The sequence below is a fragment of the Otolemur garnettii genome, unplaced genomic scaffold (genome assembly GCF_000181295.1).
Source record: "Otolemur garnettii isolate 467f Iridium unplaced genomic scaffold, OtoGar3 scaffold00004, whole genome shotgun sequence".
NCBI lineage: Eukaryota > Metazoa > Chordata > Mammalia > Primates > Galagidae > Otolemur > Otolemur garnettii.
The window spans coordinates 27,197,042-27,213,158 of NW_003852399.1; the positions used below are offsets into that span (position 1 = coordinate 27,197,042).

The window sequence follows — 16,117 nt, forward strand, 5'->3', positions numbered from 1 at the left end:
ATCTGGGCCTTATATGAGAGGATTCTTGAATTTCCAGATAATAACATTCTTCAAACTATAAAACTCAAAATTACAAGGCCATCTGTAGAGCTGCTGGGGAAAAACATGAGACTATCTCTTCATATTTACTTTTATCTAAAAATGAAAAAGTTTATTTATGTCATTGGGGCCCTTCCCCAAAGTCAGAAGGCCACCAATAATACTATGTTAAGTATATTTAAGAAGAGTGGACATTGAATGATAAGGAATTGGCAGAACCCCTTCAATCCCTCATTTCAATAAATGGTGGCATATTATAATTTACATATGGTTAGTTAAGCAGGTTCACAAATTTTATTATCTATTTTTAACTAAATTAATCCTTAAAATTTTGATACATACTTTTAAAAGAGTCCTCTAAAAGACACTAAAACACCTACATTAAAGAGAAAACAAATTTATTTAAAAGGAAAAGGCAACAACTTCCCCATTAATTGAAACAATTACCTTATTTATATAAGGAAGGTGAAAATTTTGTTAGTCTAATATCAGCAAACCTTGGCAAAATGGATGACGCTGAATTTAAGTATCCTGAGTTCAATCAATATTGGTCTTCTTCGTCCTTCAATGTTACATATTTCACTGAAGTGACTTTCCAATTATGTCAGCCATATTTCAACTATTGCAACGAACTGAATTAAAAACTAAGCCTTAAGTTATTATAACAAAGAATTAAACAGTATTTTGAAAATGCAATATCCACCTTACTAAAATATTATTGACGTGTAATTAAAATTCTATTAAAATTAGATTTAAATGTTATTGAAATTATAATTATCTTGCATGCTTTATTAGATAACATAGTGATACATATATTTAATGCATAACTCAGTAAGTGCTATGGATGCTTCCTCTAAAAAGAAATTACTAATAGAAATTAACTAAGAAAAATATATAGAGATGACATTTCTAAAACTTAACTATTATAAAATAGTTCGTGTTCCATGTTTAATTCATTCCTTCTCAGTGTTTATTAATGCTTTTACAAAATGTGAACCTGCCTTGGCTGTGCTGAGGGAAACCAAGAAATAGTTTTGGGGGCTGGGGTGGAGATATTGGTATTTTTCCTCCTTTTGGTTTTGTTTTGATCTAGTCTTGAACCAGAACATTTAAAATGAGGAGGAATCAGAGAATGCTGAAGGTAAAGTAAAAGAATTCCAATAAAGTACAGCTCTCAATATTAAAATAATTTACCTTCTAAAACTTTCTCCTCTGACAAAATTTAATGTAGTCTATGTTCTACCTTCATAAAACAAAATTTAATGGAGTCTATATTCTACCTTCAAGAAAAACTCAAACACAATAAGAGAAACCGTACACAAATAAATCTTCTGCTTTACAGTCCATAGAAATAAAAAGTGAGCCAAAGAAGTTAGGGAAAAAAAGGGTTTTTTAAAGAATTAAATATGAACTAATTACTAGTCTAACTCTTGAGAATAAAAATTCTCAGTAGATAGGACATTATTTGCACAATAAAGTGCAATGCATTTTTAAAAACCCTCAATAAACCTAGTTTGCTTACTAAATAGAACACATTCTTGTAGTTAATCAACAAACATACTAACTATAAAATAATTTTCAGGACTTAGAGATACACTAAAAGCAGTGAAATTATATCTCTGTGAGCTGATGATTTACTTTAGGAGTTCTTATATGAACAATAGTAATGAAGGAAATTAAAGTAACTAGTAAAAAGCCAAGCAAGTAGTACAAGTGGTAGACAGGGCTACAGAATGTCATTATCAAATGATCAAGAAATGCTTCATATTGTTGAAGGTGAAGTCTTTTAGGAAATTAATCTTAGAAATATTGTTTAATTACAAATCATCCTGATTGATCAAAATAGTGCAGAGGCAACTTGTAAAATAATTTGAAGTACCATTTTAAGCTCTGCTAAGACTTTTTCTCATGAATTTTCGTTTAGAAATAAAAATAAGCCTTTTTTACAACATACAAAAAGGAAAAAATAATGTAGCAAATCTGTTTTCCTTAAGTTCTCTGCCAACTTTCTGAATGACATTTTCAAATTATTTTATTTTAGATGAACTTCATAAGATATATTTCACTTTATTTTCAAACTTCTTCTGTTCTAAAATGGTAAAATATTTTTCAAACCTCATTTTATCCCAAGAGAATAAAATCAATTACAAATTACATATTCGTGCCCATGCTTTAATATTTTACAATGAAATATCTAATTAATCACAAAGGAATGGAATTTTAAGCTACACTACATGATTAAAGCAACCTTTAATATACATAATCCCACAGAAAATTTATTTCTTCTATATTAATACTAATTGGACAATGTAATTTAGAACATATCTGCTTGCTGTTCAAGCTTAATCATATTAAGGACAGCATGAGTATTTTTAGATAAATATTCATGACCCATTTTGCTTATAACCTGCAGTTCTTACAAATTAGAAATTCAAAATATATCAGTGCCTTAAGGAGCAATTATTACTAGCTAAAGTTGAAATTCTTCCTAATTAAAAACCATCCTACAAGATAAACTGCCTATGGCTGGAATGATTCTTTTTTTATTTAAAGGAATTTCAAACCTAAAATAAAATATAAGTCTGATGAAAAAAACAAAGTAAAGTGTAATGTCATGTTTTGTTTTGTTTTCACTGAAGAAATACATTTCCTGTATGTGAAAACTATAGGTTACCTTAAAATGTTTCCTGTTCTCGTACATTCTCTAAAATAGTGCAAGAACAGCAATACTCATCCTGCATGTCTGTGGAGAGAAAAATAACTAAATTGATCTATAATGGTACAAATTTTTATTTTCTCGTCTTAAAGGAAGAGGTGATTTTCCTGAATGTTAAGCCTTACATCTGTGCATGGACTTTATATCCTGCTTATCTATAACCTCATGTTATAAATTATTTCTACCCTTTATTGCATTTCCAATTTTGCCTTCTCTCCTCTTTACTGCTCTATAGCTACAGATATACCCAAGTGTCTGCATAGTCAAATTTCTTTAAAGAGTGGTATACATAGGCTGTCCCTACTTCTGTTTCTATTAATTCCCCAACTGCTAAATATTTGGTGGCCACTGACGTAAAACATACCAACAGCCTGTTTTTCAGTCTCATTGTTTTTGACGACTCTACAGCAGGAACTTAACTTTTTATGAGTGAGGTGACACCCAATTAAAGACAGGTGGATAAATTCAAGCTCTGATCAAAGAGAAATTCAGTGTTTTCCAGTTATATCCATCTTGGTAACTCTGATATAAAATTCTTCACTGTCTTAGTGCTATGGGGCAGCAAATTTAGAAAATTTCCTTAGCAACAACAAAGAAAAGAAAAAGGACCTGTAGTTAGCTGGTTATATAATAGGTATCAAAGAGAAAACAGCAGATGATTAAAGTTGCAGAGATCTGATTTTTAGGACTCATTTTGCCTTTAAAAAAGAAAGAAAGAAACCAATAATCAAAGAATGGCTAGCATATTCTGGTATTTTAAATTAAAACAATTTTTCATTAAATATCTTTTTAACCTTAGATAAGTTGTTTGTCCTCTTTATGACTCAATCTCTATAATTATAAAGTGAAGGGTTACATTATATAATTTATTTCTAGACATATATCAGGGCTGTCTGGAAAGAATCCAACCATTGTTAATACTGTTTTTCATATTACAGCCATATAAATATGTTTTCCTTTATATATGTATACAATTCCAAATCCTTTATCCACATGGTTTGTTTCGTCATCTGCTCCAAGTATCTGGTCAACATGAACTTTCAGGGAAGCCTACTCTCACTGTTACAAGTATCATTCCTCAGTTCACTAAGGCTCTATACATTTGCCATTTCTCTCTTTTTGTGTAGAACTTTCTGTAAATATCTGAACATAGTCATAATACATGTTCTAATACATCTGCTAATTCTATCAATCTGTGACAATTCTCTGTCTACTCCTATTGACTAGTTTTCCTCCTGGTCATAGTTTCTTGCTTCTTTGCATCTCCAGTCATTTTGATTGATGCTTGACAATGTTATATTTAAATTGTTACATGTCTGGATCATATTAATATTGTATTTCTTTTAATAATGTTGGACTATGATAGTGACCTTATTGGATTCCTTTTTCTAACAGTTCCTTGCTGTTTTGTTTTCTTCAGAGGCTTTTTTATGAGCTTGTTTAAGGTATGCATAGGGTAGCCTTTATTCTGAATAATTTAGGCTTCCTACTGAGAAAGTGCCCTTCTTAAATCTCAAGGGAATGCCCCAAAAGACCAGTAAGAATTGTATTCTGAACGTTAAATTCCTCAAACATAAAAACAATAAAGACACAAGTTACCAAAACCTGTGGGATATAGGTCATAAGAGGGACATTTATCACATTGGATGCCTACATTCTAAAAACAGAGATTGTATCAAAAAACTCAAATAATATCTTATGGATCTGGAAAAAGAAGAACAATCTAATCCCAAAATAATCAAAATTAAATCAGAGATTAATGAAATTGAAAACAAAAGAATGATTCAGAAAATTAACAAAACAAAAAGTTGGTTTTTTGAAAAAATAAATAAAATCAATAAACCTTTGGCCAAATTAACTAGAAACAGAAAAGTAAAATCTCTAATTACCTCAATGAGAAAAAATAAAGGGGAAATAACAGATTCCCCAGAGATAGAAGAGATCATCTCTGACTAGTACAAGAAACTCTATACCCAAAAACTTGACAATGTGGAGGAAATGGATCAATACCTGGAATCACACCCTCTCCCTAGGCTTAATCAAGAAGAAATAGATCTCTTGAAAAGACTAATTTTTAAGAACTGATCAAAGAAACAGTAAAACATTTCCCAACAAAAAACAGTAAAACATCTCCCAACAAAAAAGCCTTGGTCCAGACGGCTTCACACCAGATTTCTATCAAATCTTCAAAGAAGAGCTTATACCCATACTGTAGAAATTATTCCAAAAAATTGAGGAAGAAGGAATCTTCCCCAACACATTCTACAAAGCAAACATCATCCAGATACCAAAACCAGGAAAAGACCCATTTAAAATGGAGGACTTCAGACCAATTTCACTAATGAATATAGATGCAAAAATTCTCAATAAAATCCTAGCCAATACATTACAGCTACACATTGAAAAAATCATTTATCATGATGAAGTAGGTTGCATCCCAGGGATGTAAGGCTGGTTTAACATATGCAAGTCCATAAATGTAATTCACCATATCAACAGAAGCAAAAACAAAGACCATGCAGTCCTCTCAATAGATGCAGAAAAAGTAGTCAATAAAATTCAGCATCCTTTTCTACTTAGAACACTTAAGAAAACAGACATAGGCACATTTCTGAATCTAATTGATGCCATCTATGACAAAGTCACATCTAATATACTAAATGGAGTAAAACTGAAAGCTTTTCCACTAAGAACTGGAAACAGACAAGGTTGTCCTCTATCTCCACTACTATTCAACATGGTACTGGAAATTCTTGCCAATACAATCAGGCAAGAGAAGGGAATGAAGGGTATCCAAATGGGTACAGATGAGGTCAAACTCTTGCTCTTTGCTGATGATATGATCTTATACATAGAGAACCCCAAAGACTCAGCCACAAGATTCCTGAAAGTGATTAAGAAATACAGCAATGTCTTAGGATATAAAATCAATGTCCACAAATCAACTGGCCTTTGTATATGCCAATAACAGCCAAGACGAGAAGCTAATCAAGGACATAATTTCCTTCACAGGAGCTTGAAAAAAAATGAAATACCTAGGAACAAAAGAGGTAAAAGGCCTCTACAAAGAAAACTATGAAACCCTAAGAAAAGAAATACCAAAAGATATTAACAAATGGGAGAACATACCACGCTCATGGCTGGGAGAATCAACACTGTCAAAATGTCTATATTTCCCAAAGCAATCTACACATTTAAGCAATCCCCATTAAAATACCATCATCATACTTTTAAGATTTAGAAAAATAATTCTTCCTTTTGTATGGAACCAGAAAAAAACCCATATAGCCAATGCAATTCTTAGTTATAAAAACAAAGCCAGGGGTATCTCTCTACCAGACTTCAGGATATACCACAGGTCACAGTGATCAAAACAGCATGGTATTGGCACCAAAAAAAAAAGAGACATTGACATTTGGAACCGAATAGAAAACCATGAGATGAAGCAAACATCTTACAGCCACCTACCTGATTTTCAATAAACCAGACAAGAACCTACAGTAGGGAAAAGAATCCCTATACAATAAATGGTGTTGGGAGAACAGGATAACCACATGTAAAAGACTGAAACCAGACCTACACCTCTCACCACTTGCAAAAATTGATTCAAGATGGATAAAAGATTTAAATTTAGTCATAAAACAACAAAAATCCTCAACAGAAGTGTAGGAGAAATACTTGAAGATATCAGCCTAGGAAAAGATTTTTATGAAGAAGACTTTGGTGGTAACTGCAACAACAACACCCAAAAAAAAAAAAAAAAAAAAATGGGACTGAATTAAACCAAAAAGCTAATTAAACCTGTGCAGCTAAGGAAACAGCAACCCAAGCAAACAACCTTCAGAATGGGAGAAGATATTTGCATATTATGAACCAGACAAAAGGTTGATAACTAGGATCTACAGAGAACTCAAATTAATGGGTCTACAGGTCTCAAAAAAAGACCCAACAATCCCATATGTCCCTGGGCAAGAGAGATGAACAGAACCTTCTATTCCACCAATCCAGAAAATGGATTAACAAGCTGTTGTATATGTATAATGGCTAATAAACATATGTAAAAATGCTCATTGTCCCTAATCATAAGAGAAATGTGAATCAAAACTACCCTGAGATACCACCTAACCCCAGTGATAATGGCCCATATCACAAAGTCTCAAAGCTGCAGGTGCTGGGATGGATGTGGAGAGAAGGGAACACTTTTTTTTTTTTTTTGGACAAAGTCTCACTTTGTCACCCTTGGTAGAGTACTGTGGAGTCATAGCTCACAGCAACCTCAAACTCCTGGGCTTAAGAGATTCTCTTGACTCACCTCCCAAGTAGCTGGGACTACAGATGCCTACCACAATACCCAGCTATTTTTAGAGACAAGGTCTCATTCTGGTCTCAAACCTGTAAGCTCAGATAATCCACCCACTTTGGCCTCCCAAGTGCTGGGATTACAGGCAGGAGCCACTGCTCCTGGCAAGGGAACACTTTTATACTGTTGGTGGGACTGTAGACTAACACAGCCTTTTTGGAAGGAGGTATGGAGAATCCTTAAAGAACTCAAATTAACTCAAATTAGACCTCCCATTTGATCCTGCAATTCCATTACTAAGCATCTATCCAGAAGGAAAAAAAAATCCTTTTATCCTAAGGACATTTGCATTAGACTGTATATCACAGCTCAATTTACAATCACCAAAATGTGGAAACAACCCAAATGCCCAACAATCCAGAAATGAATTAACAAACTGTGGTATATGTATACCATGGAATAGTATTCAGCCACTAAAAAAGATGGAGACTTTACATCTTTTGTATTAACCTGAATGGAGGTGGATCACATTCTTTTTAGGAAAGCATCACAAGAATGGAGAAGCAAGAATCCAATGTAAACTATTCTAATATGAAGGCAGTAGGTGAGCTAACACAAGGATGGGATAGGGGAATGAAGGATGGGCAGAGGTAAGGAGGGAAAGGTATGGGGGGGGGATCATGGCATATGGTACACCTCTTGGGGTTGGGACACAAGTAGAAGAGGACTTTATCTAACAAATGTAATCAGTGTAACCTAATTCTTTGTACCCTCAATGAATCCCAACAATAAAAAATAAATAAAAAATAATTGTGTTCTGTGGGCAGTAGGAACCTGAATGCCTTCCAGCCCTGTGTGAGTTAAGAATCATTAATATCACAACTCCTATGTCATTCTTTGGCCAACTTTGTGGAGTTTCATTTACGCAAGTATGTGTTACTATTCAGCAAATGCGAAAAGAGAACTCTATTATTGCTTTCTGGAGTTCTTTTTTCTGCATAGCTCTCTCTCTCTTGCTCTAGAACTTTATCCCATAATTTCTAGTCATTCCTACTTCCTTAAACTTCAATTCCTATCTCCATAATTCAGAAAGACTGCTGAGGTCAGTCTGAGATGTTCCACTCTGCTATATGTTCTGAAATGTGCCTTCAGTCAGAAAGCCAGGGCTATATTAGAGCTTACATTAGTTTTCCTTCTATGAGGGAAACAGTCCTGTACAGTCTGTTATCCCATGTCTAGTCATTAGGATTATTTTCCCCAAAGATTTTGCCCAGTTTGTTAGTTCTTTACAGCAGAAATATAAATTAAACCCTCTTACTTCATCATGGCTAGAAGCTAAAGTTCTATAGTTCCTTTTTTATTTATTTATTTTTTTCTTTATTAAATCATAACTGTATACATTAATACATTTATGGGGTACAATGTGCTGATTTGATATACAATGTGGAATGCTTACATTGAACTAACATAATGATCACCTCTTTTACTTACTTGTTGTGGTAAGACATTTATACTCTATTCTTAATAGTTATGAAGTGTACCTTTGCATTATGCACATTAGGTGAGGTCCTACCAAATAACCTCCCTCCTCCCGGCTTCTTTCGTCTCTTCCTCTCACCTTCCTCTTCCCTCCTTCTTTCTGAACTATAGTTATGTTTTACCTTTTGTATCAATGTATAAGTGATTATATATTGGTTTCATGGTAGTATTGAGTACACTGGATACTTTTCCTTCCATTCTTGAGATACTTTACTAAGAAGAACATGTTCCAGCTCCATCCAGGAAAACATAAAAGATGTACAGGATACTTTCAATTTTTAATAATATCTACAAAAATCTACACCATTATCAGATGTCATTATTAATTATCTTAGTACTGTTCAAAGAGTCTTGAATTAAAAACCCTCCCATTATTTTAACTCTGTACTTATGCTGCTTGATTTGAGAATAAACATAAAAGAAAAAAATGATTTGTATTTCTGTATGAATTATCATGTATGGAGTACTTTGCTTGATAAAGTTTTCATCTCCCTTACAGATATTCTTGTCAAAAATGCCAAGGTTCTATTAAGAGTAGGGTATAAATGTCTTACCACAGCAAATAAGTAAGTGAGGTGATGGGTATGTTAATCAGTTTGATGTAAGCATTCCACATGGTACATCAATTCAGCACATTGTACCCCATAAATGAGTTAATGTATAGTTATGATTTAATTAAAAATGCTAATTAAAAAAAAGAATTCCAAGGTTTATAAAATCTCAAAACATAGGGTAAGCAGATGTCAAAGATGTTAAATTTCTTTATTTTAAAGGATATATAGACTGTCTAGAAGATTATTTGGAATTTTGTGATAATAGATTATCTTCATGTGGAACATGCATGTATTCTGGATTAGTGTGCCCTACGTGACTTTGTCACCGAATCAGTGCTATTCTGCTGTCAACACATTCCCAGCAACCAAGCACATGATCCCCTTGTAGCCAGCTACTTAGCACTGGCTAATGGAAATTGTTAGAGAAAAAGGTCTGCTTGTTATGGAATAATTAATAAGCAAAATCAAACCCAGTGCAGTATCAACAGGCTTTTATCCTCATGTGCCAAAAATACTATATAATGTGTTGGGGATGAGCTCAAGATCAACATTGGACCTTGAGAAAATTGTTTCGAAAAATAGTTTTAATAGGAATCCAGACATTAAGTTAATATTAACATTTCTTTACTGTAATATGCAGTTAAAAAATACAAATGTATATTTCATAACAATGTGAATATACTTAATGGTAATAAATTATACACTTAAATGGTTAAGTTAATTTAAAAAAACCCCAAAACCAAGAAAAAGTATGCAGATTTGCAACAAACTATGACTACCTTAACAAAGTAATTGTAATTTCTTAAGCAATGTAAATAATAATTACAATAATAACTACATTTAGATATGGGTACAAACTCAAAGAAATCATAAAATACATTTTTGATATAAAAATAAGAGTGTATATTTTCATTTAAAATAAAACAGAAACTTTTAACATTTAATTCTAAATTAAACAAAATATTTAGCACAGCGCATTCTCATGAAAGGAGAGACCACTACTGCCAAGTTTTCCAGGGAAGCAAAAATATGGGTACCCAAGGAGAAAGATATATAATTTATGTAGAATAAATGTTAAACCCAGGATTTTTTACCTTCAATAAATGCTCATAGTCCCCAAACAAAGAAAGCACAGGCATTAGTTTAATAGCTGTTAACTTTTATGTGAACTTGAGTAAGAATTTATATTTAGTAAAATATTGATATCCTTACACATAAAAAGAATACCTACAGGATATATGAGGGATCGAAAGATGAGAGAACACTAAAAACAGAAAAGGAAATGAGCTTTAACTCTAAAGGAAATAACCACAGTTCATGTTTGTAATTTGAAATAAAAAATGTGACTTATTTGCTTACTTTTTCATATTCTATAAAAAATAAGAAATATAATAAATCAAAATAATTCCCAGATAATTGATATGTGATTTATATGACATAAACTTACATATAAACTTTTCCTGCATATACCGATGAGGAATATTTCAAATATTTCAAAATTTATTACTACAGTTTATATAGTTCTATATCATGTATTTTCATTTACATTATAAGAATTTTCTGTCATTAATTATCCTTAACAATTACTATAAATCAATTATCAAGTGTGATTTAAAGGGCAGGACTAAATGGTAAGGCAAGAGGTCAGAATATGTGGATTATATGCATATAAGGTAAATTTATTTTTACTAGTGGAAATTAATAACAAGTAACATTTATAAACCTCTATGTAAATGACCAGCTCTATAAATCTAAAGTCTAAAAGAATTTAAAGAGGTACATATATATGAAGAAATAATATCTAATTTTATAATCAAAACTTAGCATAAATTACAGATAATCTTTCTATGATACAAAAGCAATCATAAGCATTTTTGTCAATTGATATAGAAAACCTCATTGTAAAAGGCTTGTGGATATGGACAGGTGACAATTTACTGATCCACACAATAAACAAAATATATATTTTAGGAAAAGTAATTGTTATATATAAGATTCTACAAAATTTATTTTAACATTTTTATTGTTGATAAATGCTAAAAAATTATACTAACACTTCCTTTTAAACCACAAATATCCTCTATGTATACAATCATATTTTAAATTCCTTAAATGTAAAGATCATGTCTTATTAATATTTCTGCCTTCAATGCCTTCAATTTCACTTAGAATACAATACTTACTGGAAATATAAAACATTTGTTAGTATGGTTGGGAATATCAGAGTTGTAAGAAATAAAGGCGAACATTCAAGAATAAGAAAATCAACAGAAGGTAGCCCATCATCATAAAAATTAGAGGTGAAAGAGAAAAAATCACTTAAATTACACATATTAATAATTTTTATTATATATTGATGGATTATAGTTTATTACACAAAAGGAAGAAAAGAAATTACTTTATGTAAGAATAGTCATGGTTATATCTACACAGATGACTTAGCTAAGAATGTGAGAAAAAGAAGAGAAAAGAAGATTGGGATGTAACGTGGTTTTTAAGAATTTATATCTCTTATATTTACCTAGATAGAGCTGAAGAACATTCTGCTTAGTAAAATATATCAAGAATGGAAAATATCCAATGTACTCAATACTAATTTGAAACTAGTAAATGAACAGCCAACGCCCACAGGAGAGAAAAACACAATTAATTTGAGAAGAAGAGAAGAAAGAGCTTGGTAAGATATCACCTAATGGGTATGATGTGAAGACATACGGCACATCTCCTGGGTGAAGGACTCAACTATAACTTGGACTTTATCTTACAAATGCAAACAATGTAAACTAACCAACAGTACCCTTATATTCATTCAGGGGGGAAAAAGCAAGGAGCAAACCAATGGGGGAGGGGGGGCATCAGGGACATTTAAAATCAAACTGTCCCTGACCACCCCACACACTAGTATGTGATTGATTTACAGAAGAACATATTATGGCAAGATAATTTCCCATAGATCTGTTGTGTTTCTGTACGTCTTGCAAGTAGAGGCCTTTGTTCCCTCCTATGGTTTCAAGGATATTTGCATAGCAAACAGCCTCTGAAGACTGAGGTATCATCCTCCTGTACAAAGGAGGAGTTTTTTAAGTCTACTTACTGCCTTGCACAGGAGACATAGTGCCTCCCTCTAGAGAAAAGGGCAGGAATGATTTTTTTCTATTATAAAAATTTAGCCTCCCTAAACTCAGGGAACCTCTCCTGTAATCTAATTCTCCACATACAGGTTGTCAACCTTGCCCAATTTCTGCTGCCTTGTGCCCAGTGGGAACTGGGCTCTAGTTACTAACACTAGAAAATGCTAATACTCTGACTACTGCTAATGCTGTGGATAATAAAGTCCTTTGTCTCTGCTCCCAGGAGTCTCATGTGTTCAGCTGGCATCCGTGAAATTGTGGTAGGCTAATTTTCTAGCTTAGTGGTAGAATAAAATCACAGTCCCTTTATAGTTATTAACACATACCTGTTATTGTTTTTGTTTTTATCGGGCTGCTGGCATACTCAGAGGCCTGATATGACTGCTGCTTTGCCAATGGTGCACTTCCAACAGACACCTCATCCTCTTTCCTTCTACTAATTGGCATAACAAGTGGAACAGCTACCACAGATTGCTAGAAAGGGCCACAATGAAAAACTGAATTAGTCACATTTTAAGCAATGAAGGTTAAACATGGCATCACTGAGGAAAGTTCTTCACAAGTTGGGGTTGAGACTCTATTATTTTTTATCAATCTGCCTCTTCCGTCTTCCATTTCTCCCTCTATCTCTCCTTCTCCCCCCATCTCTCTCTTGCTCTCTAACACAAACACACACAGATGCTTACCAACTTAAATTTTAAATTAAAATTGTATGAAAACCAAGAGATCCCAGAAGCATAAGTTCTAGTAAGAAATATAAAGATAATATGGAAAGGGCATATCAAAACTAAAATTCACTTTGAAAATTATGATTCCAAAAAAATAGAAAGTTATCCTTATAAATTATCTATATAAAACGATATTTTTGCAAACAGACTGCTATAAACGGATTATGAACATGTTAATATGCATAGCTCAATTTTTTTAAGAATGTTGAAAATCTCTGTTTTGCCAAAGTGATATCCACAGCATATACAAAAAGCATAGAAAAATATCTATAGTTATAGAAAGCTGGAAAATATTATGATGCTATATTGAATGTATAAGCACTGAGCTGGACAATAAAGCAGCTGTTTCATCTTTATCAATGAAATAGTCTGATGTTACTGTTGATGATGCTCAATACAATTTTGTCACATTTCTGGCAAAAAAGAAAAAAACAAACAAGTTATTTTTAAGTTCACTATAGGATCAAAGATCATTGTTGAACAGGATGGAAAACAAACATCAAATGTTGGGTTTCGACCACAATTTGGGAAGGAAATTGCAGCTTGGGTAACAACAGATGAGAACTGTAATACAGCTGTATCAGATGGTGAATCTGGTGGGGGTTGGTCGGGCTGCAATGTAGTCCAACGGTATCCTCAACACCACAATAACCATAGTTTTGCAGCTCTAACTTTAACTTCACCCAACTTATATTACTTAATATTACTTATATTATGAATAAGTATTGCAACGAAAACGTATGTATATTATATGACTATATAATATAAACAATCAAGTTCTGAAAACCATGGAAAAGCATATTATTTTACAAGTAGCTAGTCAGGCTTAATAAAAGGATAAAAAATATGAAAATAAGAAAATAAAAAGATCAAATACTTTGTGAGAAACATCACAAGATAGAGTGCCTGCTTTCATACCGTGTATTTAATCAAACTGATAAAATATATACAAATTATAGTAGAAAAGACTTTTTAAGACCTAGATGACAAATTTTCAGTATATTGTAAATTTTGATTTATTTAAATTTCCTCTTCTATAAAATAGGGGAACAAAGATGTTTGCTGGAAAATCTTTTTTATACCCTAATATTTAGTGACCCCATAATCTCTTGAATTTCTCTCTATCTTAATACCTGAAATACAATCACGTACTTAAAAAATTACAACCAAGTTCAGGATTAAAATTAATATATAGTTGGCCCTTGAAGAACACACACTTGAACTGCATGAGTCAACTTATAGCACTTACACAAAGATTTTCTTTTGCCCCAAGACAGTAAGGTGAACCCCTCTTCCTTTCTCTCTTTCTAAGCCTGTTCCATCTGAAGACAATAAGGATGAAGATCTTTATTAAGATCTATTGTCACTTAATAGTAATATAATTTCATTTCCATATAATTTTCTTTTTTTTTAAATTTCAGATTAATATGAGGGCACAAACAATTAGGTTACAATGTTTGCATTTGTTAGGTAAGGTCCCTGTTGTAGCTCTGCCCCTTACCCAGGAGGTATGCCATACACCCTCACACTGTGCCCATTAGGTGGGAGCACACCAATCCCCCTCTCATCTCCCCATTCCTCTCTCTCTCCTCTCCCCAAATTGAATGACATTGTGTTTTTCTCTTGTGTGGGTGTGTATTAGTTCCTCTACGGGCTTCATATTAGTGTTGAATACATTCAAAACTTGCTCTTCCATTCTTGTGATACTTTACTAAAGACAATGATCTCCAACTATATCCAAGTTAATATGAAAGATAAAGTCTCTATCTTTTCTATAGCCAATAGTATTCCACATACCACAGTTTATTAATCCATTCATGGTTTGTTTCCACATCTTGGTGATTGTAAATTGAGCTGCAATAAACAACCTAGTACAAAGGTCCTTATGATTAAATTATTTTTTTTTCTTCTAGGCAGGTACCTAGTAATGGAATTGAGGGATAAAATGGGAGGTCTAGTTCAAGTTCTCTGAGGTTTCTCTGTACTTCTTTCCATAGAGGCTGTATTAGTTTGCAATCCCACCAACAGTATAAAGGTGTTCCCTTCTCTTTACTCCTTATGATTTTCATAATAACATTTTCTTTCCTCTAGCTTACTTTATTTTAAGAACACAGTATACTAGAGATAAACCATGTAATATATGTGTTAATCTACTGTTCAAGTTATCAGTAAGGCTCCTGGTCAACAGTCAGCTATTAGTAAGTTTTGGGAGAATTAAAAGTTATAAGTGTTGTTTTTTTTTTTTTTTTTTTTTTTGACTCTGTGGGGAACAGATTTTCTTAACCTCCATTGTTTAAGGGTCAACTATATAATAAATAAAAATTTATGTCCTCCACAGTGTAAATATTAAATCCAAGCATAATAGCTGAAACATGAGATAAAATAAAATTTCTCTTTGGGTGGCTAAACTTAGGGTGGATTTTCAGGCAAAAACATGTCAAAATGCCAGTCAAAAACACTTCTTAACACAAGTGAAAGACTCTTATTTATCTTGTACATAGTCATTTACAAACTATCTAAATACACAAAATGGTGCCCAACAGACCCTCAATAATTTTATTGAATGACTGCTAATATAGGTGTTGTATATCATTCTAGCAACTGGAGAAGGAATAGAGTCAGTAATTTCCTCCACTGTTCTGTAAATATAGCTACCCAGGACAAAAATATCAAAATAAGCAGCCTTTATTTTAAATAACCTTCTATTGCTCTGCTTACCTTCTTTTTCCTTTTTGCCCTGGAGATTACACCAAATTTCCATTCCAGATCTGGGCTATTAATTTTTTTTAATCTTTATTTTAAATTTCAGAATACTAGGGGGTACAAATGTTTTCATATTGCATATATCCTTGGGAAATTTGTTTTTGCATTAAATATAATTTTGATTAATCTACACTAAGATCTATTACATAATTTTTAATAAGTGTTAATCATCTGACTACTGGATGTTTATTCACTTCTTTACAGACTGTCACTTAGATTATCTTTAATTTTACAACATTGTAATGAATATGCAATAACTGGCTAATATGGGATTCCTAAGGCTTATGTTAATATCACAGAAGAGCATACCTAAATCAAAAAGTAGAATTTTGAGGTTATCAGGGGCA

General features: G+C 32.5%; 1 protein-coding gene across 3 annotated transcripts in view; it reads right to left on the minus strand.

The window, feature by feature from the left end:
- Positions 1-16,117, minus strand: part of VPS13B (vacuolar protein sorting 13 homolog B) — a 777,819-nt gene that overhangs the window by 443,722 nt on the left and 317,980 nt on the right. For all 3 annotated transcript variants that reach the window (XM_023517476.1, XM_023517471.1, XM_023517472.1), the window contains exon 21: positions 12,606-12,753. In XM_023517476.1, coding sequence (XP_023373244.1) covers positions 12,606-12,753 — 148 coding nt within the window. The remainder of the gene's footprint in view (positions 1-12,605; positions 12,754-16,117) is intronic.